The sequence below is a fragment of the Pelobates fuscus genome, chromosome 12 (assembly GCF_036172605.1).
Source record: "Pelobates fuscus isolate aPelFus1 chromosome 12, aPelFus1.pri, whole genome shotgun sequence".
Taxonomy (NCBI): Eukaryota; Metazoa; Chordata; class Amphibia; order Anura; family Pelobatidae; genus Pelobates; species Pelobates fuscus.
In genome coordinates this window covers 65,988,907-66,013,778 of record NC_086328.1, presented here as the reverse complement: position 1 = coordinate 66,013,778, position 24,872 = coordinate 65,988,907, and the positions used below count along the sequence as shown (strand labels likewise).

The 24,872-nt window shown below is 39.2% G+C and overlaps 1 protein-coding gene across 2 annotated transcripts; it reads right to left on the bottom strand.

The window, feature by feature from the left end:
* Positions 1-509: 509 nt before the first annotated feature.
* SF1 (splicing factor 1) lies at positions 510-21,814 on the bottom strand. 2 transcript variants are annotated; one of them, XM_063437808.1, is made up of 12 exons: positions 21,683-21,814; positions 18,567-18,692; positions 13,516-13,591; positions 7,196-7,348; positions 5,676-5,765; positions 4,831-5,014; positions 4,497-4,612; positions 4,233-4,340; positions 3,755-3,947; positions 2,987-3,164; positions 2,402-2,566; positions 510-1,033 (listed from the first exon to the last, which is right to left on the bottom strand). In XM_063437808.1, the coding sequence occupies exons 1-12, from the start codon at positions 21,684-21,686 to the stop codon at positions 705-707; spliced, it is 1,722 nt and encodes a 573-aa protein (XP_063293878.1). In that variant the 5' UTR covers positions 21,687-21,814; the 3' UTR covers positions 510-704. The 2 variants fall into 2 exon arrangements, with proteins under 2 accessions (XP_063293878.1, XP_063293879.1); XM_063437809.1 differs by lacking the exons at positions 13,516-13,591; positions 21,683-21,814 and having other exon boundaries at positions 18,567-18,653.
* Between the last annotated feature and the right edge of the window lie 3,058 nt (positions 21,815-24,872).

Below are 24,872 nucleotides of genomic sequence, written 5' to 3'. Positions count from 1 at the left end.
GACATATCAGATTTCACCAAAACATCAGACCTACTAACCAAGCAGTTATCTTTAAGACCCTGCTTCCAGGTATGGTCCATAAAAATCTTCCAGACTATGTATTGTATACATAATTTTCAGATATATTTTCCCTTTATATGAGGGCAGTTTAAAAATATCCACTATGAGAAGCATAAGTGTAGAGGATTGTTGCAAGAATAAACTCACTGGTAAACTACATATTGGAAGCTGAAAAAAAAAAAGGGGGGGGGGGGGGCATCACTGGCCATAATCCAATCTTAAATTACATAAAGTATACAACAGATTCATACCAATGCAGGCAAGGATCAATCCAAGTAGAACCTTATTAATTCATTACAAATCAAACATATTAAGGGGCACTTTTATGCTTCCCACTAATTTAGAATAGGAAAAGGAAAACACTGTTGGCTTTTATCTGAAAAATAACACTTTTGAAGCACAATATTACCGTTGCATATAGATCGAAAGGGAGACAATTCACACATTCATTAATTCAATGAAATTTGTAAGATGTAGATGTATTTAAAAAAAAATAGGAGAACCACATCAGAAGGGTGGATAAACACTGCTATCATCAGTTCCAAGACAGGAAGGAGGTAGAGTCCTTCATTACAGAAATGACTTAATACATACATTTTGAAATCAAGTGCATAACTGACATTAAATTGGATGGATGATTATCTTCAGTTTTGGGGTGGTGGTGGTGGCGGGGCAGGTGGCATTGAGAATGGAGGTATTCCTGGAACACCCATGCCCATCATAGTGACGAAGTTAGAATGGTCAAGGGGGGGTGGTGGTGGTGGTGGAGGGGCATAAAGTAGGCCAGATGTTCCAGGAGGAGGCGGAGGAGGTGGTGGTGGAGCACTAGGAGGCAATGGGGGTTGGACTCCAGGGGGTGGTGGCACAAGGGAAACTGTTGTCTGCATGGAGGTGCTGGATGAAGTTGTGCCTATGCCTTGCTGTTGCTGCCATGGAGGGAGAGAAGCCGAACCAGAGCCTGTCGCTGCCGAGCCTGGGGAGAAAACATAGTTGTCATCTAGAATGCATATTACTGAATGATACAGAGGATGCAAAGTAGAACAGAATGCATATTGAGATTTCTGTCACGGAAAGCAAGATTTCTGTATTGGAAAGCTTGGAAGTTTAACAGAAGACAACTTAACAAGAAATTGAAACTGCATCTGCTTTTCTAGTGCAGAGCCTACATGCCACTTATGCAATGAGCAAACCAGTAGGTGTACCAAGTAAAGGAACAATATACATTGTGCTAGCAAATATATACATAATGTTACAGCAACAGGGAAGTGTCAGATTAGTTATATTATATGCATGCGGGTTACTTATGTGCTGACTGGACAGCACTTGCTAGCTAGCCAATCTTCCCATAAAAAAAAAAAAAAAGTAAAAAATAAAACTAAATAAATCTTAAGTGGGTCAATAAGACCACCATACTCATAAAATGGAAATTCTAAACATCCATATGTCCCCACCTGCAATGGGTGGGGATTTATGACCCTTAATTTTATAAGTATTTAGGGCCCCAGCCCGCTGGACAGAACACACTAGGATCTCCCCCCTTCCCCATTTGCAATATTAGGTTCCATTACTTGTCGTCCATTGGGGAGGCCGGGCAAGAGAATACAAAAGTGAAAGTATAGTATAGCCTTTAGCCACCATGCAGTCACTAATGAACCTTCATGTCATGTGCTTTACATTCAGATGCAGATATTACAGATTTCCTGAATGCTTCCAAACAAATTTTACACCATAGGTAGAATTTACTGAATCCTGACTGCAAGTCTGCAAATTGTCAATGTGGTCATAATTATGGAAAAATATGATGTTTAGTGAATAACACTAAGTATATGGAGAGAAGATGAGAAGCAAGATAAGTATTCTAGGACTTTATAATACAATACAGGACATGAACTACGTCACAAGTATGGGAAAAAAAGTTAAGCTGTACATTAAGTATATTGACCTACTTTTAAAGGAACATGCTAAAGACCATAACCACGGCTACTCACGCCATTAGCAAATATTGGCTGAGAACATTTAGTTAATGATATTAGCCAGTGAGTTAATTCTACACTGCAGATCTCGGCTCAAGGGAGTTAACAGAAGCTCCTTGAAGAGCTTCCAGGCTCTTGACATGTGGGAGGCAAATCAGAGGGGAAATAGGAAAAGCTGAGAGGAGATGAAAAACAAGGAATTTTGCAGATTTTATCCAACACCACTTCAAAGATTCAAACAAAGCCATCTCATTTACATCATATGGCAATGGAACCTGGTAAGAAGTCATCTGGCCTTCTCTGAAGAGGTTGTGCAAACAGCACATCTTTTCCCATCCCAACTGTTTGAAAAAAAAAATGTTACTTACTCTGCTGCCAAGGAAGGTGACCACCTGGTTGTGGTGCACCTGTGGCCTGCTGTTGCTGCCATGGAGGTAAGGAGGGAGCAGATGGTGGAGGTGGTGGTGCAGGACCACTTGGAGGTGGTGGTGGAGGTGGCGGCATCAGACCCATAGGGTGAGAGTGCAAGAGACCTTTAAGAAAAAAACATTGGCACCAAATGAAACATGTGTGTCCAAGACAGCTGGAAACATTGCACTTAAAGTGGCACTCCAGGCACCAAAAGAACTTCATCTAAATGACGGCGCACTCACCTTCAGGGGTTAAACCACTCTTGAAAGGTTTAACCCCAAAGATTCCTACAGAACCGGTCTCCACTCCCCATTCACAAAACTGGCTAGCAATAAAACTTACCTTTTGCAAGCCAGGTTTGTGACTGGGGTGTCACTGATTAGCTGAGCACATCAGTTGACTGCTCACAGAGGTCACCTGGGGGGGGGGGGGGGGGTTTAACACTGAATATAAGTGTGCCTGGCAGCTTCCTGGCACCATAAAAATTTCATTTAGGTGCAGTTATGGTGCGGTAAGCAACCTAAACTGTCCATTTAACTTACCCATATGAGGACTAGGATGATGAGTTCCAGGGTGAGGCTGCATCCAATGGTGTTGTGGATTGTGATTGTGCTGGAGAGGAGGACCATTCCCGGCAGCACCCATGGGATGAGGGAAAGAGTGAGGGGCTCCATGGATTGATGGGTACGGTCGATCTGAGGCCATCCATGGAGGTCTGTTCTATAAGTAAAGGATACATTGAAAATTTAAGTTTAAACAGGCAAAGAATTTCTTGTTGCCCCAATAGACACTAATCACATTTTGCAAGTTACATTTCCAGGAAAATGACTACAGATGAATCAGAATACTCGAATACATGTTAGTTACAGCACACATTAAGTTATATTACTCATCAAGAGCTTATTAGAGATTTTACAGCTGAACAGCCAGAGTGTTTATGGATTGCCTTAGTAGATCTTTTCAGGTATACTAAATATTGTATACTTGGGTAGGATTATGCATATATTAGGTTAGGGAATGTTTACATATAAATAGCTTACAGTAGAAATCAAGTTAATTAGAACGTGTTTCAATGAATAAATCAGGGAATATGTAAAATAAGTGGTATGTTCATTATGTAGCATTCCTTGTTCGAGGAAACAAGCCATAAAAGCATAAGAGAAAATAGTTTAGTAGCATGTTATAATAAGCTTTAGTCTTGCATTCAGCAAGAGTTGCACTTACGTGAAGTCACCCAAATACAGCAATTGGTGAACAGGTTAATATTAGTGGAACACTTGAAAAGTACAATAGGGTAGTTTCTTGCTTACCATAAGAGGTTGGCTTCCTGTCATCCCAGTGGGCCGTGGTGCTCCTTGCATGGAATTATGGGATTGAGTACTGGTTGGTCCCATGGATGTTGGGACAGGGGCCTCTCCTAATTCGGCCATTAGTGACAGGTATTCTTTATCCATCCTTGCTTTGTCCTGCGCAGATTGTGGTTCTCCCGGACGTACAGGAACACTGAAAATAAACATTTATGCAAAAAAAAAAAGTCAAATGACAGGCACACCAATATGTTTAAAATTATACATGCACTCAATAGGCATAATCAACATACAGTCATTAAGTACAGAGAAAGTTGTCCTGACTAATCAAAATCATTGTCCACACAATTTTCTCTCCGCCATTCAATACTCAAAATTACTGATGGTAAGGATTCAGATTTGAGTACATTTACTAACCGTGTAAAACTAGTGAATACAGAATTACAAATACTTAGAACAATTTGCTTGACAGAAATGTTACCTGTTAAACTTGCAGTCGGATGCAATGTGCCCCGCACCTCCACATTTTGTGCACAGGGTGTTGTTGGTGATACTTCGCGTTTCGGTGCTCTGCCATGGACGCAGGATTCTAAAAACAAAAGATACAGCATTAACCCCTTAAGGACACATGACATGTGTGACATGTCATGATTCCCTTTTATTCCAGAAGTTTGGTCCTTAAGGGGTTAAACTGGAAATGAGGGTATGGGTGATTCTTTACAATGATACCCATAAATTAGCCAACCTGTTATCATCCTCTCTTAACGTTCCATTGAGTCTCGCCAATTCACGAAGCTGCATTTTACGCAAGTCATTCTGATCTTCAGGTGTCTCTATACCTTGTTTCAGGATATTACGGATCTAGAAATAGAAAAAGTATAAACACATTACTTTTATGGGCCTGGATTTCTTAGCTACAGATGGTTTTTCCTACTACCTGTGTCAAGTTTGTCTGGTACAGCGATCAATACATTTGAAGAGCAAATTTGAGTCACAAAGTAGTGCAGAAGAAAGCCTGATAAACAGAATGCAATAATATACTTAACGCAAGTGTGAACAAAAAAAGGTTTGGCAATTACCTGGTCTACTGCTTTCTTGACATTTTCCATGGTATTGGCTGTTACCAAGGCATGTAGTGGCTCATCTTCACCAGGAAGCATTTGCCCATCCTTCCGACCCACCTTTCCCTCCTTCACTGAGCCTTTGCCTCTGATCATAATTTTTGCATTACATTCTTTCTCAATATTCTTTAGTGTGTTTCCTCTGCAAAGAACAGATGATTGTTTAATGGCCTCACTGAGTAAGAAAGCTTATGATTCACATTAAACACAAGAAAAACCTTATATCCAACATCTTGAAATAATTAAACCAAAGAGTGACTCTATAAACATACAAAATACAAGCCATATCCTAAGCATATAAATTAAAGGGACACTAGTCACCTGAATTATAGCTTAATGTAGTTCTGGCGAGTATCCATGTAGGATTTTTGCTGTAAACACTGCCTTTTCAAAGATAAGGCAGCGTTTACATGGCTCCCTAGGGAAACCTCCAGTGGCAGTCAGACAACCACTATAGGTACTTCTAGGGCCGTACAGCGTCTCCACGCTCTGCATGGAAGCACTGAACTTTACTCAGAGATGCAGTGAGTCAATGCATCTTTATGAGAAGATGTTGATTGGTACTAGACTGGCCGAGATCATTAATTCTGATGATCTTAGCCAAGGAGATTGATCAGGGCCAGCATCAGCAGGCCCACAGAGCGCATGAATAAAGGAATAAAAAATATGAGGGTAAAAGAAGGTCAGACAGCTAAATAGTGCATTTAACACTATAGGGTATGGAATATACGTTTATTTCTGATCCTATCATATTTCTTTAAGATAGATTTCCATTTTATTTAGAGCAAATACAACTTCCATACCTCGGTCCAATAAGTAAACCAACAAAGTTAATCTCTGGGTACTCGTCTTGCGGTATCATGACCTTATCGCTGACACGAGTAGCTGGTGGTCTGGAAAAAAAAGGTATTACAGAATTACATAATTTAATGTGTGCATTTATGATACATATCTCTCACCATTGTTACAGTATTACACTTTATATCATATATTGTGTATACATACATACATACGCTTCAAGTAATTAGGAAAGCACCAAAATACCATTTACAGTTATATTGCTAATTTACACTTTTGTTATTATTCGGTTCAACACCAAGTATCTGAGACATCCAGCCAAAATGAACAGACAGTTCAATTTAATTTACAAGTCTTAAAACTTGAATGATTGCAAACATAAGCTAATGCAACCTCCAAATGACTTCTATTACCTTGCACATAGTGCCGAATATGCATGTTTTTCATTTATTAGTGAGGAACTGTCACTATCAGAAGTCATCTTTACTCTTTCCTTCAACTTAAATAATGCTATTCCAGTGTTATATAGCAGGAACACGGTGCCTTTCCAAAGCTCATTAGCTTTTATTTTTAAAGGGACACTATAGTCACCTGAACTACTTTAGCTTAATGAAGCAGTTTTGGTGTATAGAACATGCCCCTGCAGCCTCACTGCTCAACCCTCTGCCATTTACGAGTTAAATCCCTTTGTTTATTAACCCTAGTCACACCTCCCTGCACCCTGTAAAGAGAGCCCTATTTAGGCTCTCTTTATTGCAAGTTCTGTTCTATTAAGATTTTCTTATCCCCTGCTATGTTAATAGCTTGCTAGACCCTGAAAGAGCCTCCTGTATGTGATTAAAGTTCAATTTAGACATTGAGATACAATTATTTAAGGTAAATTACATCTGTTTGAAAGTGAAACCCGTTTTTTTTCATGCAGGCTCTGTCAATCATAGCCAGGGGAGGTGTGGCTAGGGCTGCATAAACAGAAACAAAGTGATTTAACTCCTAAATGACAGTGAATTGACCAGTGAAATTGCAGGGGAATGATCTATACACTAAAACTGCTTTATTTAGCTAAAGTAATTTAGGTGACTATAGTGTCCTTTTAAGAATATATTTAAGTTCTAGTATTTGTTCGGCCTTTGCAATTATGTGGCGGTTTAAGATTTTATTCATGTTTAGTCTACAAATTTCAGTGATTAACTGTTAGAAATTTCATTTTTTTACTGGGGTTCTCTCCCATTGGTAGTTATGCAAAAAAAGCCAGACAGTAGCCAAACAGACTATTCACAATTGTAGTGAAATTTGATATGCAAATCTAAAATAAGACAACCAAAAATCTTGATTACTCCAGTAAACAATAAGCATATCACATGTTTGATTGTACCATTAATTGATGCAACTCTGATTCAGATTTGAAACTGATAAATAGTTTGCTTCTATTTCACATTGGTAACTTTGCAGTTTTTAAATACACAAATATTTGTACATCTGAGTGTTTCTCATTTGTCAAAATACGTTTTACATTACTAGACATTACTTGTAGTCAGCAGGTGGCTTGAAGTCTGGATTCAATCCCACCATTTCTGTTATTAGGTTATGGCGCTCCTCTTCCAGTTTCTTGCGCGTCCTGAATTCCCGTGTGTTAAGACGTTTACCCTCGCTGTTGTATATGGGTTCTGGAGATGGAGACCTGTGTGAAGGAGAGTCAGTAACATCAGAACTTTTGCAAGGAAGCAAAGATTAATTAAAGTCGATGTACACTGTTAAAAAAAGCTTTTATATGGAATATTGCATATAAATAAGGTAACAAAGTTGTAAATTTGAAGAAACATAACATGTTGAATTGGCATGTTCTCTTGCGCATCTGTTGAGAAATGTTCTGTGTCGGCCAGAATGTAATCATTAGAACCTATAACTAAACAGGTCACTGTCTTTGCAGCGTGTAACTGGGGAAGCTAATTTAGCACAATGCCGTTAAAAAGAATGGTACGTTATTCTTTAGTCACATTCATCATTTAAAACTACATTTGTTTATTTTTCTACACCTGTAAATGGTGCACAGCATCACCAATGAACGCACCTATCTAAAAAGATTGCCTGCACAATCATACTGCCAAATTAAAAATAATTAACATTTAAGCATTAAATCTTTTGTATAAAAGGAATATGTATTTTCTAAGCTATGTAAGGACATAGATTTTTACTTATGGAAACCAAATGGCAGTTGACACGTGTCAGACAGACCTATTTAGGATCATTTATTTTAAAGCAGGGAAGAGGTATACATACATCTGGTTCTATTTAAAAGACTCCACCACCAGCAAGTTTCAGGAGCCACTGCAACTAAGTTCTGTCAAGCACTACTTTAAGACAATTCCCCACTCTGCAGGAAACTCCCAGAATTAACGTAAGTCTGTTTATTTTTAACATTATCCTTAAAGGGATACTATAGGCATCAAAACAGCTTTAGCTTAATGAAGCAGTTCTAGTGTACAGATCATGCCCCTGCAGTCTCACTGTTCAACTCTGCCATTTAGGCGTTAAATCACTTTGTTAATGCAGCCCTAGCCACACCTTCCTGCATGTAACTTGCACAGCCTTACTAAACACTTCTTGTGAAGTGACATCTAATGTTTAAACTTCATTTATAGCATATTCTCTTTAATTTAGAGTTTTGTATCTCATACTCCGTTGATAGCTTCTAGATCCTGCAGTAGCCTCCTGTGTGTGATTATAGTTCAATTCAAAGAGCAGGAGATAAACATTTCTACACCTCCAATTGAAAATGAAGACATTATTGTCATGCAGGCTGTGAGAGTCACAGCCAGGCGAGGTGTGGCTAGGGCTAAATGGACAGAAACATAAGAGATTTAACTCTTTAAATAGAGAAATGAGCAGTGAGACTGGTGTGACATTATCTATACACCTAAACTGCATAATTAAGTTTGTTTTTGTATGCCTATAGTATGCCTTTCATGCAAGAATAAAACAAGTTCCTGTTTATTGCCTCCATTATTAATAATGCCAGGTGGATTATATGATCAGATTAGAAAATCCTTCAGGCAGACTCTGTGTGCAATTCTACCACACAAGTTTGAAATATATGATGAAGAGGGAACACGGACATAGTAAGAGTTGGGCAAAAATAAAAACTCATTTGCTATTAAAGAGAAAATCAGCTGGTTAACGCTGCAAAAAGTTACGCGGCTGAATACGCGGCTGAAAGTTCATTTAATATGAGGACTGCTTGGGAAAAACAAAAAACAAAGATTAGGGTTATTAATACACTTCTGCTGATAAACCTTTTTAAAGGGGCCCAGTGGCTTAAACCTGTTTAAAAAGGTGCAAAGGTTATTAACCATTAGAAAGGTAAATGGGTTACCTTTTCAAACCTGAATTTTCTCCAACAAATAATGGTTAATGACACATAAGGAGCACAGAAAAAAGGATTAGGTTAGGGATATAAGAATCAAACTGAAACGGCAATTTAAGCGCCTTTTGACGCTCCAAATATGATTGAGTCAAACAAAATGGCTGCTGACACATTTGAAAGAAACTGGATTGTTAAGGTCCCAGCCCACTAGCAACTGAGAATGTACCCTATAGATGAGTTTTGTAGTAAATCACTATTTTTACATGTGTTCGCATATAGAACCCAAAAATGTATTAATGCTATCACATGGAAGATTATTAATTAGATTAAGATTGTAAAACGCTGATATCGTAACTTCTCTTAATACAGCTCTGGGTTTCTGAAACATTATAAAGGCATGCTAATATAATGGAACAGCTGCAAATGTTTAAGGGAAATGTACATGCCCAAGTTATCACAAGAGTGCAAACCATAAGTGGTATGCATTAAATATACGCTACTCTAAGATAATTGTATGTTTCTATATAAAGCTGCAGACAAATACACATTTATATAGTAAACAACTGCAATATTTTGAAAACACAGGCAAACAATATTAGTAAACTAGCATAATCACAAATCCTATTTATCACAGCAACAGTATGAAAAGTAAATGGCAGTAAAAATAGAATTTATATTTTTACTGCCTTCACAATAGGTTTAAAATAACTAGTGTATATAGAATCTACTCTAGACTTGCATCTCTGTTTCATCATCCACAAACATTAAATATGCACATGTATGGTTGGCATTAAGGTAACTAGGTGATTTCACCTAAGCGAAAAAAAAAAACACACACACTTGAGCAAAAGAATGATCTAGCAACCTGTCTTGACAAGTGAAGATCAAAATTCTGCATTGCTAAACTCTCAGTATAGAACAGGTTTTAACTATCTGCTCAATAAGGCACAAGGCTGAACCTGTTTTAAAATCAGGAAGAAAACATTTGAACCAGCACTCTCTGCCTTTATGCAATGCAGTTTAGAAACCCCCAAATAGACTAATATACAGTGCATATGGAATAAACCCAAAACTTTGGCCAAGTGGTCACATTGGATTCTGCAAATAAATTAAGTTACAAAAATTTTATTCAAACCAAAAACTTTGCAAAATCCAAGGCGAACATTCAGCAACAAACTATTTATAAAGACTCACAAGTAAATGGTTAGCTGTGGTTTTAGAACTAGAATTGAGTGATCAGAAAACATTGCAAGTTTTCATCTATTTCCCCAGACAGGCTAAATACCAAAAAGGATGCTAGAATCACCTTGAGCATGCCTGTTTCTGATCAACTGAAGTAATAAACAAACTAGCTTTCCTCAGATTTAACCTACAAAGGGAACCTTAGCAGGATAAACTTTATAAATTTTAACATTTACAACTTTAAAAAAAAAAAAAAAATCACCAAATAGACAAAACAAGCAATTTAGCAAAAACATGTTTATCAAATTAGATTTAAATAATTCTCTACATCACTTCAAGCACTTTCTGCTGCAACTAAGAAATTACTTGCAGCATATGATGCATGTACCTTTCTGTATGAGAAAGTGAACACTATGTTGAATTTAAAAAACAAAGTTTTGAGTCATTAAAGTGTTACAGCAAGACCCAGAACCACGTCCGTGAATTGAAGTGGTCATGTTGCTTTGAGTTTGTATGTGCAGCCAAAATTTAAATGACTACTAAAGTCACTCTGGACACTTCAACTAAATGAAGTTCACCTCCTTTTAACCCTGCAATGTAAAACAACTGCAGTTATAACAAAAATGCAACGCTTACATTGCTGGGTTAAAGGGACACTGCAGACACCTAAAGCACTTCAGCTATCTGAAATGCTTTATATGTGAGGAGTGTTTCTCTTCTTTTCATTTTACAGGTACATATTCCAATAGAAACTGCCACTTTCTACTTTCCGGTTTGGTTAGCTCAATGGTGTTTAAAGAACCACTATAGGCACCCAGACCACTTCAGCTCACTGAAGTGGTCTGGGTGCCAGGTCCCTCTAGTGTTATGTTTCACTGAGGATTAAACCAGCGTCTAGTGGCTGTCTCACTGACAGCTGCTAGAGGCGCTTCCGCGATTCTCACTGTGAAAATCTATTTTGTTTTCCTGGCACTATAATGGTCCTTTAACTCAAGAGGAAGGCAACTGCAAAGATGCATCATTAAACTGCATTGGAAAGTCTGTGATTGAACAGTGATGGAAAGTCAGATAACTAACCAGTGCTTAAAAGGAAAAAGGGTATTATTTAGCAAGACAGATTTTTTTTACATAAGAAAATATGGGAAAACTGGTTGGCTAAACACAACTAGGAAAATTAATATGGAGAATATAGTGTCATTATGTAAATTGAACAATCTAAACAATCCCTGAGTTAAATATAACCCAACGAAAAAGGTCTCCATGCCAAAATGTTTTGTCTGCTTATTTAGTGATTGTTTTTCTTTTTAAGAATCTGCTGAAATAATTAATAAGAAATAAGTTAAAAAGGAATTGATTATCAGCGATTCTTAATGTATTGTTGTACTTACGTATGTTACTTTTTATTTCTATGGGCGTAATTTGACAAATAATTCCTGATGTAACTTTAAAGCAGCAGATAATGCTTGTAAAAAAATGTTTAAAAAAAGAAAGTAAAATGAAAGTTTATTAAAGAAAGAGGAAAAAAAAAAAAGGAAGGAAGGAAGGAAGGAAGGAAAGAAAAATAAGAGTCTGGCCTGGGGAAAAGGGCTAGGGATTGCAAAGGCAGCAGACAAGAGAACTACTGCTTTTGCACTTTTTTTTTTTTAGACATACCCCAATGAAATAATGCATGATTAAATGTATACATGTTTTCATTGGTGGTATATCTAATTAACATGGTTATAATTGGGCAGCGCAGTGTTTCTTTAAATCCTCCTCTAATGACGCCTACGATGTACTAACCGAGTAAAGCTCTGATGTGATGCAGAAGCTCCCATTAGAAAGCACTGATTCAATGGAAGTGTGCAACCAGCCCTGAAGCACTCAGACCATTGTGGAATAGTCCATATCACCACCGCAAAATCATGTGGGAATAAAGCTAAGCAGCGCCTTGGGAGCTTAGGCGCCGGTAAAGGGCAAGTAAAACTTTAATTTTCTAAATTTTTTGCTGCACATGTGGCGTTGATCTGAAAATACATAAGAACAAAGGCACTAAATCGTTAGAAATACAAACCTGTATTCTTAACACTTCTGGGTTTCTTCAGTAAAATCGGGTTTATACTGTGTGGTTACATATATCCTTTGTAAAGACCAAATTTAAATTAAATCTTTGTCTAGTACATGTTTGTGTTCCTGACCCTATAGTGTTCCTCTAAAGCAGGGTTTCTCAACCTTGTCCTCAAGGACCCCCTACCAGTTCAGGGTTTAGGTATTAGCTGGGTGTGTCTAAGGTGTTTAAAAAAAAAAAAAAAAAAACACCTTAGAGTCTAAGGTGTTTTTTCCCCTTTTTCTAAACACCTTAAACACACCCAGGTAATCCCCAAATCCTGGATTGGTAGGGGGTCCTGAGGACTGGGTTGAGAACCCCTGCTCTAAAGGGACTCTGTAGGCACCCAGCCCACTTCAGCCCATCACCCTTAACCCTGCAAGTGTAATTATTGCAGTTTTTATAAACTGAAATTACCTTGCAGGGTTAAGTACTCCTCTAGTGGCTGTCTAACAGACAGACACTAGAGGGACTTCCGGCTTCTTAGACGACTTTTGGTCGTCTAAACAACGCTAGACGTCTTTGCGCTATGCATGAGGACCTCCAGCGTCGAAAGAATCCCCATAGGAAAGCACTGAAAAATGCATTCCTATGGGGAGGACTAATGCGCGCACCCATTCGGTCTCCCCCGCCGGCGGATGTCAGCGGGGGAGAAGCGTGGGCGGAGCCTGACCCAGTGCCAAGGGACATCGGCGCTGGATTCAGGCAAGTGTCTGAAGGGGGATTGGGGGGGGGGGGAGGCACTCCAATATTCTACAGTGCCAGGAAAACCGGTTTGTTTTCCTGGCACTAGAGAATCCCTTTAAGAACAGAAGAAATCCGTATTCATCTCCACACTACTTCTAAACACATTGGGACTATGTGCCAGGTCTAACTACAATCCATACAGATATCTGATGAGAACTACAATACTTTTCTGGCAGCCTATATATAGTTTTAGTTCACCATAAGAAAGCACAATTTAAAACATTGCACAACAATAACCACTAAGTGCCTGAAAAGCTAAATGTCCCTAACCAGATACTGGCAATCTCTGTTTTAGGCAATATTTATAAATCTTAACATTGCCAATGAAAAACTAGCAAGAAAAACAGTTTTCTGACACTCAATTCTAATACAAATCCCACATCAAGCAAAAATATAGAAATTAAAGAACCCAAGAGAAGGTGAAACCGTTACTGTCAGCTTTACAAGCGAATGGAGGGGGTTTCCCAACCTGTCTTCTGGGTTAGGGGGGATGCCCAGGTCTCCCGTGCGAAGCTTGCGAGTCAGATCCTCAATTTGCAGTTGAACTGGAAGAAAGCAGGTTAGAAAACAAAAAAAAGGAACGGGAGAAAGTTGTTATAAACCCAACAAGGAAAAAAGAATTAAACCCACAACATTCTGAATCACCAAGAGAGAACAAGTTAAAATCTGATTATGAAAAAGGGTGAACATGTCAAAGGGTTAGTGGCAACTGTATAGTAACAATTTTGGTCCATTCTATACTACCTTGGTAGTAATACATCCTCAGACCTAAAACTAGTTCATTTTGACGAGATACTTCAAAAACTTAAAAAAAATGTTGTGGGGGTGGGGGGTTAACTTAATTCATGCACAACAACCACTGGAGCCATTTAACTTTGCAGGGTTCATAGAAAAATACATGCAATCACTGCCTTACTAGTGGATTTAAAAACATTTTAAATCTATGTATGTTTCTTTGGCCTCTATGATAATGGAAACAGTTTGAGTGTGATGGTGTGCCAATAACAAATTTTCTCAAAATAAAATGCAACTGTAATAATTCAGGTGCAAAGGACCACTATTAATGTATAACAGATTTAAAAAAATCTTTAAAATAAAAAGCATAGTTTATTGCTGTTGCCCCAAAAAAAAAAAAAAAAAAAAAGGAAAATAAATAAAACAAAACTACTGGAAAACAAATCAAAACACAAAATTGTAAATAACTGAAACTTTGCTTATGAGCATTGCATTATACTAAATAAAAATAAACTGCAAACGCAGATTTACATTGCTGCTCATATTTAAACATTTTACACCTTACAATTTAACTGGAAACAAAATATTCCAACATTACTTTGCCGACATCATAAACCAGTGGTTAAACATAAAGCTTCTAAGATATAACACTACAAAAACAGAAATGTTACGTATAAAATTGATTTTTTTGTTTCTTGATATACAAGATTGCAGTTTACAATGTGAAAACACAATTAACAGTAACTAACACCAGAAAAATGGAATAGGACGTGGTCCATCTACTTTAATTGTAAAATATTAAACAACAACATATTTTGGGAACTTTTAAATATCCTGCACTTAACCAGTTCTGGCCATGGTTATCAAGATCTACAGCTAGTCTTGAACAGATTGAAGGAATGGTTTAAAGACCTACTATGGTAAGATACTAAGGTTAGGTTAAAACGTATTTAAGCCATGTTAAACTCAACAGCACAAGAACACACCGCCATCACCACATACGTCTTTCCTTCCAGTGCAAAGTAGAAATAATTGCCAATTTAAAAAATTCAGCCACTCTTTATTTCAATCCATATATTCCTTATTTAATACTTCACTGCCCAGACATACATGCAACAATGACAACTGCTTCATGCCTTCCATATTAATAACGCTCCACTTCCCCCCCAACACTTGCAAACTCCATTAGCCCACATCATGCTTCATTTTAGTTCCTGCTCTATGATTGAGTGGTCATTTCTGTGTATGCATTGTAGGTACACAAAGCATCAGACTGGACTATAGTACACCATGGACAGATTGGTTGACAGAAAGGATAAGGTCCAAATGCCAGAAAACGAGTTTACTGCCATTTTTTCCTTTTAATTAACTGTGTAAACGTGTAGAGTGTTAGCAATGTTTGTTTACAAGAATTGCACCTGCACTTTGAGCCATTTAAGCGGTTACATGACCATCTATGGCAGTTTTATTTATTTGGTTAAACTTCAGCACTGATGGGTGTTACACTATTTGAATAACCACCCCAGATTCTGCCCTCTGTTGCAATTGAGCTTGTTTGTGGACACTTCACAAACCACGGCCATTCTCCCTAATGATGCCAATTTGATAGCTTGTCTGCCAGCTCATTGGTGACCACTTACTATAACTGTGCATAATAATAAGAAACGTGTGCTGGGAGAATATCTGACAGAGCAGGAGAATCATTTGTAGGAGTGTTCTCCAGCTCTTTGTCAAAGAATCCTCTGCGCAGATCTGTATGCAAACTGCACAACAAGTTCTTATGTTGAGGCCATCAAGTAAATCGTAACCACAAAGTGCACAAGGGCATGTTCTTTAAAGTGAACCTGTTGCAATATATGTGTGAAGTTTTCTTACCATCTGGTTTTAATCATGTCATAGTATAATTTGCTCCTTCTCAAAATACGGTAAACTCATTTAAATTTATTTCCATTAACTTCATCTCCTCCTGACACCATAAATCAATTTTTTTTTTAGTTGGTGTTAAGACACACCTCTTCCATATACCCTTATTTGGGAAGCACATGCTTGCTTCCCATAACTGTTTATTAACCGCTGTCTTTGGATAAATCTGGCAGTTTACTAGAACAATGTATAGATGAATTTTGATATTCTAATTTAAGATTATGTTGTATTGTCATGACAGTAACCCTTTTTAAAGAGACACTATAGTCACCAGAACAAATACAGCTTATTGTATTTGTTCTGGTAAGTATAATCATTCCCTTCAGGCCTTTTGCAGTAAACACTGTAATTTCAGAGAAATTACAGTGTTTACATTACAGACTAGGGATACCTCCACTGGCCACTCAGATTGCTACTAGAGGTGCTTCCTGGGGCAGTGATGTAGTGTGCAGCACTGACATTCAGTGTATCCACCCTCTTCCTACAGACACTTAAAAATCCTCATAGAGATGTATTGATTTTCTACAAGGAATCTATGCCCTAGCCACACCCTCAGTAGGGGCCAGACTGTGGGTGGCCAGGGACCCTTATTTAATGTTAAACAGCAGGAAATGGTCTAACACCAAAAAGAGGGAAATTGCCAGGGCACTATAGCCAATTCAAAGAGATGAAATTGTTATAGTAATTACAGTGTCTCTTTAAATGACCACTGTAAAAACTAAGAACTTCATCTTGCTAAAATGATCTTTGTGTATTTATTCTAATTATTTCTAAATTAATACAAGTGCTGTTTTCAATAGAAATAGACACTTTTAGAACTAAGTTGCTGTAACATATCCCTAGATCTGAAGATTGCAAGGGAGGTTTTCTTCCACTTCCATTGGCTACATAGAACTAATGAAAGTGGTAGACACAGAAGGTTAAACTGTGTGCTAATTTTGTGAAAAGAAAGTCTTCTGTACACTTGAAGCTTAATCAAGAAGCTTCACTTCAGTCTGTGCCAGGATTAAAGGGAATGTCTTACAAAGGCAGGCTTTGGCAAGCTGGGTTTTTTCCCCATATGCCTTCAAAGAAAACCTGCAGAAAAAAAATATATATATACACACTTCTTGTGTATTAGTGGAGTGTTTCTAACAGATAAAATACACACCAAAAAAACAACAGTATTACCTAGTCCAACAGCAGGCATATTTATACAATCCTATTTTATGGTAAATTAATAGTACACTTTGAGTGTAATTATTCTAATCAGTGGAAATCTACAAATAGGAAGCCGATGATGGCAACTTTGGACAGTGCATTGACTTGGGTCAGAGTAGGATTAGAAAAGGTAGAAAATCCTGCTATGCTGAGACATATTAGAGAACAAAGAAGGGTAACTTGGGCTACATACACTGGGCATGCACTGCTGGCACCACAACTACTACAAAGCTGTAGTACACATAGTGTTTTAGATGTACCCTGAATAAAAACATGCAGGTTATTAATTATGCATTTTTTTTATTGGGTGTTTCTAGGTCTTCTGTGCTTAGTTTGTTCCCTGGTTATGCTCAGATGTGGGATACCAGAGAATTGCAGTGTGTAAGTTCAGAGCAAATATATTAATTCATGCATTCACACTATGCAGTGTTCACTCAGGGCATTGAGCCTGTCTGCAGGCCAGATCCACACCAGGCTGATCCACACTTTTTTTTATTATTAAGGGACTCATTTCTTTTGGATTGAATTTTGTACTTTTTGTAAAATAAAAAAAAAAATGACTGCATAAATAAAGCACTTCAGCAAGCCAACGTGTTTTAGGGGTTTGGAGTGTCTTTAACCATTCAAAGGGAGGAGCAATGAGCAATACAGTGTATGGAAACATGATAGCTGACTTAATACTTAAAAAAATAAATAAAAAAAATTCTGGCTGAGAACAAGCAGAGAGTTGTTTTATTAATATTACTTTCATCTATATTTTAACTTGGAAGGGGAACATCTGCAATAGCAATCCTAGTGAGAAGCTACAGGGGCTGTGATTGTCCCAGAAAACCCTGGATTTGGTCAAACATCTGGGAAAACTGTTTGACCAAACACCAGGGACAGCTCCTTTAGCCTAATGGTACCGATACTACTTCATCAGCATAAAGTGGTATGACACTAATTCTGTTCTAAGGGAATGATTAAAGAGGGCTAATATTTTTTTTTATTTTTTTTTAAAAACACTCTTGTTCCAGCAGTTGGGAAATTAGACAATGTCAAATGAAAATTAAGTTTAAAGGACCACTATAGGCACCCAGACAACTTCAGCTCAATGAAGTGGTCTGGGTGCCAGGTCCCTCTAGTTTTAACCCTGCAGCTGTAAACATAGCAGTTTCAGAGAAACTGCTATGTTTACACTGAGGGTTAATCTTCACAGTGAGAAGACAGAAAGCATTGAGTAATGGGCGGTTTGAATGCAGGAGGAGGAGAGAACCCCAGCACCGAGGGAGCCCAGCGCTGGAGAAAGGTAAATGGCTGAAAGGGTTTTAACTTAATTATACTTTAAGGAATAAAATATTTTGTCTGGTGTTGGCTTCTAATTAAGATAAGATTGAACCAAATAACTGCAATAATGTACATTACAAAAATACAGAATAGTGATCACTTCAATTTCTCATTCTGAAAGCATTAGAATTGGCTTAAAATAACTGATAACATTTTAACTAAACCACAGGATTAAATAAACAAATAATTAAAAATACTTTCACATTTGAGGAAACAAGTCAAACATGGTGTGTTAAAACAAACATTTATTTAGTTATTCTCTACTCCAAATAAGCATTGAAACTTTAAAGTTTTAGAATGAAGTTAGGGGATTAAAAAGAAAATTGTAGAAATTACCTATATAAGCTCTTTCCTGCTCACGGCTGAGCCCTGGTGGAATAACTGTAGGCATCCCTGGGATAATGGTTTTCTGGTCGGGCGTTTCATCATTCCAGCGACTCCGCTTACGTTTCCTGGAAAAATCTACAAAAGGTAGGCAAGCATTATTTACCCTTCTCTTACACAGAACATGCACATATGATTACACCAACACTATAAAGAGTGGGCAATGGAGCAACTATTTCCAAAACTGTTCAAATGCAACAAGGCATGTATTTTGTGCAGCAGTTAAAAGCAGTTAAGTACCACTGTGTTAGAGTCCAATCAACCTGCCTCAGTAATGTTTTGCAGGAAAGGAATAGTTAAAACATAACCACTACAGCATGTAACCACTACAGCATGTAACCACTACTGTCCAGATTACCCAAAGTAGTCAAACAATTTGCTGTTTTGACTTCTTAAAAGGATACTCGGTACCCAAAACACTACAACTTAATGTAATGGTTGTAGGGCAAAAAGAGCATCCTTACAACCTCAACATTGTAATCAACACCTTTCCTGAGAAAATGCAGTTTTTACATTTAAGTTTACCTCTACCAACTGCCACAATGACAGCCACCTGAGGAATTTGTGGATGTGGTCCTGCAAAAATGACACTACTAACTCAGTGGACAGCAATTGTTCCTCAAGAAGATGCATTGAGATACTAAGTGACGCAGCGCAGGTATTCAAGGAGATATGTCACTTAAGTTAATTGATTTCCCTCCTTATACCATACAGAAGAATCTTGCTTTATCTCCTACAAGAGTGCCATACAAAAAATTAGGCTGCCCTGTAAACTTACCTACTCAACCTAGTTTTCCTATTACATGAAATATATCTTACCCTTATCTGAGATAGATATATATTTATATCTGATCTGAACAGAGCATATTAGCGTGCTTTCCTTAGTAAGCTTACTGTCAGTAATTGTTACGAACTGACCTGAGATGAATGCTATCGCAATCTCACTTTTTGATATATTTGATACATCTTGTTAGTTTGTACTACCATTCAGCCTTCGCTTCAGTATTCAGAGGTAGGCTCTACATATTTAGCAACGATTCAATATTTCCCTAAGTATATATTTTTTCGTCTCTCTCTGCCTTCCGCCCCCCACCCCCTCCTAACGTTTTTGTGTATTTAACACTACCTCCTGGTGAGCACAGACGTGTGCTCCAGTGTTTTACATAGTTCACAGTGCAACTTAGTATTTTCTTTCATTTAGTTATCAAGCCATGGTTTTCATTTAGTTTAGTTTTTACCACTATTTACTTTGTTTGTGTGGGTACACTTTTGGTGATTGCCATTTTTTGCAATTTTTAATAATATATATTAAATCCTTTTTTGTTTTCATATTTCTTCTCCTATTGATATCTCAGCTAATTCTCCTAACCTTTTTACAGGCATTCCCAGTATCTGTTTCACACCGGTACACTATCTTCACTTTTTTGTGCTTACTTCCACTAGGGGTTACCTCCCTTTTTTTCTTCAGTGTACCAGGTTGAGCTGTATTCAATTTGTTCTTTACCACTTGTAATTTTTTTTATTCCCCTTAGAATGTAAATTGGTTTGAGCAGAGCCCTCACCACCTTCTGTTCCCGTAAGCCCGATTTGTTTTAATGCAACTATTTGTTAGTCCACCTATTGTAAAGCGCCGCGGAATTAGTAGGTGTTTTATAAATAAATTTAAAAATGCACATATTTTTGTGACAAGTTCTACCTTTCAAGTTAAGGTAGGTACGTGCAGTACTTCACTAATTGAACTGAAAAGATTGTGTATGATCGTTTCGTGATTGAATATATTTTGCAGATAATACCAGACTCAACATTTACAGACTAATAATTTAGAGTCATCTATGTTTAATCAGGTATCAAAAGAGAAGGGGGTTTAACAGTGCATTTAAAATGTTAATTAGATGGGTAAAGTTGAAAAGCTTCGATCTCACCTAATTTGTATTATTTATATCAAACAATATCTGCTCTTACATCAAAATGGATCTCAATCAGTTTTTAAACAGTTATGCATATCGATTTACATAGTGGTGTCTGCATGGCCTGCGATAGCATGATTGCAGTACAATGATGATATATACAACAACAAAACCTACTTTAACAGAGTTAAGTGCCCAAGCTTTGGAAGTATGCACCAATAACAAGAGCATTTTGGCACTCCAGGTGTTGTAGAGTGTGGCTGGCTTCCTGGGACAACTTGTCCGCTATAATGACTGAGAATCATGGGGCTCCCTCTATACAGCTAGAGAGGCAGATATTGGTCAACATTGGTCTTCAAAATAGGCGCTCAACATGTGGCTTAATCTCAACTGTTGAATGCAATAAGGTCTATCGCATTGATTTCAAAGACAATAAAAATCACAGACACTGCAAAGGCCTCCATAAAACATTTTAACCGAGAAAGGACCCGTGGATGAGAGACACTGGACTTGGACCCATAGGTAGATGATCCTCCAGCTGTGGTTGCACTACAATGCCTGCAACTGTTATGGGGGCACCTTCTGTATAGGCCGCCTTTAAATAGTACTATTATAAGGGGATGGGGAAAGACTTGGCAGTACTACCTCAAAAAAGTCAGGCAGTCAATTAAAGTTTTACCTACAACCGAGGTAGGCACCATCCAGCACTCCAGATGTTGTGGACTATCTGCCTGCAGTATGGCTTTAAGAGCATTAGGGAATCGTAGTCCACACCATCTGGAGCATCGCTGGTTGCCTATCCCCGAGTCTGACACAATAGCGGCCGTTGAAGTCTATTCATTCGCAGCTGGAAGCAACGAGTTTTTTTTTCTAACCCAATTTAGTCCCTAATCGGCTACACATGGAGTTACCGGAGAGAGGCATGCTAGGCCAGACTCGCAGGAAGGTGGTGGGGCGGCTGGGTGCAGCTCCTACCAGTTTGGCTATTATGGCTCCATGTTTGCACGCACCTTGTTAATGGGTGAAGTGTGATTGAATGTCCCGATAGCCTCCAACGTGGACTGTGAGGAAGCCATTTGTGTAGCGCACATAGCACGGCATGCACAATGTGCCAATCTGGCTTCTAAGGCAATAAACCTCGACATGCGGCCTACTACTCACCCATCACGCGGTCCTGCTCGGTCACACCACGAATAGAACTCCGCCTCCAAAACACGTTTTTTGTTTTTTTAAATAAAAAAGAGAGAGATGACTGAGCGTAGCGCGAGCTCGCAGGGTCCTTTATAGACTCCGACCTCCCGCCTCTCGAAACTGGAATAACGACGATAATTGGCTGGAAGGCGAACGAAGCCACTGGATGGGACTGATGACGTCACCGCTAAGTGGACAGTGGGAACGAGGCGTGACAAAGGAAAGCGCCGCAGCGATTGGCCGTCGTTGCGTCAATCAAAATCCAGATTTGTGCGCCAGGTAAGCGGAGGTGAACAATGTGATGTTCTAAACGATAGAGAACACAACGCTCAATACTGGGGGTGGGAGCCAGGGTGGTGTACTCGGAGCAATTGAATTAGCCACACCCCAAGCGTTCTGTAGGATGGTGCTTGGATGGTTTGACTGCTGCTAACGTATCCAGAGGAATGGGTTCAAATAGACAAATTTCAACAAAGCGTGAATCGTTTCCTCCGCACATTGTTAGCATTACTCGGCCATTTATTGGTGGCTTTCACTGAGGGTCCACCAAACCCTCTCCAGCGGCCATCTTGCAGGATGCTAGTCCGTTTACAGTGAATAAAATGGCGGTAAACCCCACACACAATACATGCTTTAGAAGTGCTCCTTTTAGTCAGGGGATCTTCCTCCTATACCGTCGTCTCTTTCTAAAAGCTAAGAATCTTGACAGAGCTGTAGTAATGGACAAGCTTTAGTAGTATGTTTATAAATTAATATTATTTTTATCTCACTATATATACACAGGGTGGCCCAAAAGTAGGTACATGGTTGGATCAATGAAATTCATTACAACAAACAGATTATATGTGTACACTGACATGTTACATTTTAGGCATTTTACCCAGACCACTTCTGCCCATTAGTGTGGTCTGAGTGCCAACTCCCATCACCCTTAACCCTGCAAGTGTAATTAACTTGCAGGGTTATTATTATTTATATAGTGCCAACAAATTCCGCAGCACTTTATAGTGGGTGGACGAACAAACGTAGTTGTAACTGATACCGGAGAAACTGACGGAAGCCAAGCACAGAGAGATGGACACAGGTTTCTTCAGGAAGGAAGAGATTCTTTATTGGATCACCGATCGGGACTCAGAGGGACTAGCGTCACCAAAATACAGCAAGTTCTGAGCCCCGGACAATAGTGCAGGCTCCTTATATAGGCATATAACTCCTCCCATATTAAGCTCCACCCGCACATTCTCTTAACCAATCAATACAAATAAGAATTAACTTCCTGTTTGACCGCATGGCTTGTCCAGCACAATGGAGGAGGGGAATACTATATCCTGTATTCTTGCACATGCTCCGTACACTACTGATCGTATCTTGCCTCGTGCAACCAACTGATCGATACGTCAGCATATGCACGTACACATGCCACGTGGTAATCTCGGCCTACTAAATTTATTTTTACCGAGATTCCACCACATAACCAGACAAGTTGGACACACAGGAACAGAGGGGTTAAGGGCCCTGCTCAATGAGGTTACATGCTAGAGGGAGTGGGGTAAAGTGACACAAAAGGTACGGATAGTATTAGACTCAGGGCCGGTGCAAGCATTTTTGGTGCCCTAGCTGAAACAGCTTTGCCGCCCCTTTTGCTTTACCCAATCATACAGACTAACACACACACTGACCATGCAAACTGACACACGCACTAACCCATGTAGACTGACGCACACAGACTCATATACACACACTGATCCATGCAGACACACATACTGACACACTGACCAATGCAGACACACACAATGACCCATACCGACACACACAATGACCCATACCGACACACACAATGACCCATACCGACACACACAATGACCCATGCAGACACACACAATGACCCATACAGACACACTGACATACATAAAAACATACTGACTGAAGCAGACTAACACACATTCTCTGACATACCTTACCTTCATTGCTGTTCATTCCCTGCGCCTGGCTGCCATTTCTCTGCACATTTCCTCCTTTCTCTGCACATTATGCTCCCGCCCACTTCTCTGCACATACAGGGGAAGGGGCGGGAGCGAGGAATGGAAGCGCTCGCTCGCTGCCGCAATGCATGTCGGGGGACCTGGCTGAACGGACTGATCTGTATGCCACTGGACCTGTGTTCTACCGCGCTGGTGTGTAACAATGTAAGTGCTTCCGAGTGCCCGGTAAAATGCTGCGATTGTGGCAATCTGGTTTTAATTTTAGTATTGATGGAAATGTTGCGTCCTTAAGGGGAGGACTGCAATGACGGAAAATTTCCATCCAGCGTCCTTAAAGGAACTCTCCAGTGCCAGGAAAACAAACCTTTTCCTGGCATTGCAGTGCCCTTTTCCCGGCATACTCACAATAATCTAACTTGTCAGGGCTGGATTAACATAGGGGCTGATGGAGCTGCAGCTCCAGGCCCATGGAATAGGCCCATTGAGTTAAAAAAGATATATATATATATATATATATATATATTTTCTTCACACATTACTCTTAGGGATTCCACCTGGCTTTTATTTTATTGGCACAGCCAGTATTTGAGGCTGCCTGACTGGTGCCAATATTTCAGTGATACTGGCAATACAAATGCTGGTATTTTTCTCAGTATAAACAAGAGATTACTATGCAATACCAGCACTGGCCAGTAGGGGTCGCTGTGTGTGTGGAGACAAGCAGGGATAGGAAGTTCCAGCATATCCCTCCCTGCCTAGCTATACTCACTGATCTGCAGGGGTGCAACTACAGAGAGTCCAGACAGCAACTCCCACCCTGCAGAGACAGCCTACAGCTCAGGGAAGTAAGGGATGGGGGGAAAGGCTGCAAGGAGACATACACTGAGACACTAAGGGACATTGGGAGACATTATGACACAGACACATGGGGACACAGTGTCCCCGTGTCTCTCAGTGTCCCCATGTCTCCCAGCTAGTGTCCCTGGTGTCTCAGTGACCCCTAGTCTCCCAGTGACCCCTAGTCTCCCAGTGTCTCACTGTCCCCATGTCTCCTAGTGCCTCCATGTCTCCCAGTGCCTCAAGTGTCTCAATGTCCCTATGTCTCCATGCTAGTGTCCCTAGTGTCTGTGGCCCTGGTGTCTCAGTGTCCCAATGTCTCCCAGTGCCCCCATGTCTCA

Coding starts and splice junctions, on each gene's coding strand:
- SF1 (XM_063437808.1), bottom strand. Junction 13,592..18,566: donor GCAGGAAAGAGCTTATATAG/GTAATTTCTACA, acceptor GCTTTCTTCCAG/TTCAACTGCAAATTGAGGAT. Junction 4,613..4,830: donor TCAAGAAAGCAGTAGACCAG/GTAATTGCCAAA, acceptor TTCTATTTCTAG/ATCCGTAATATCCTGAAACA.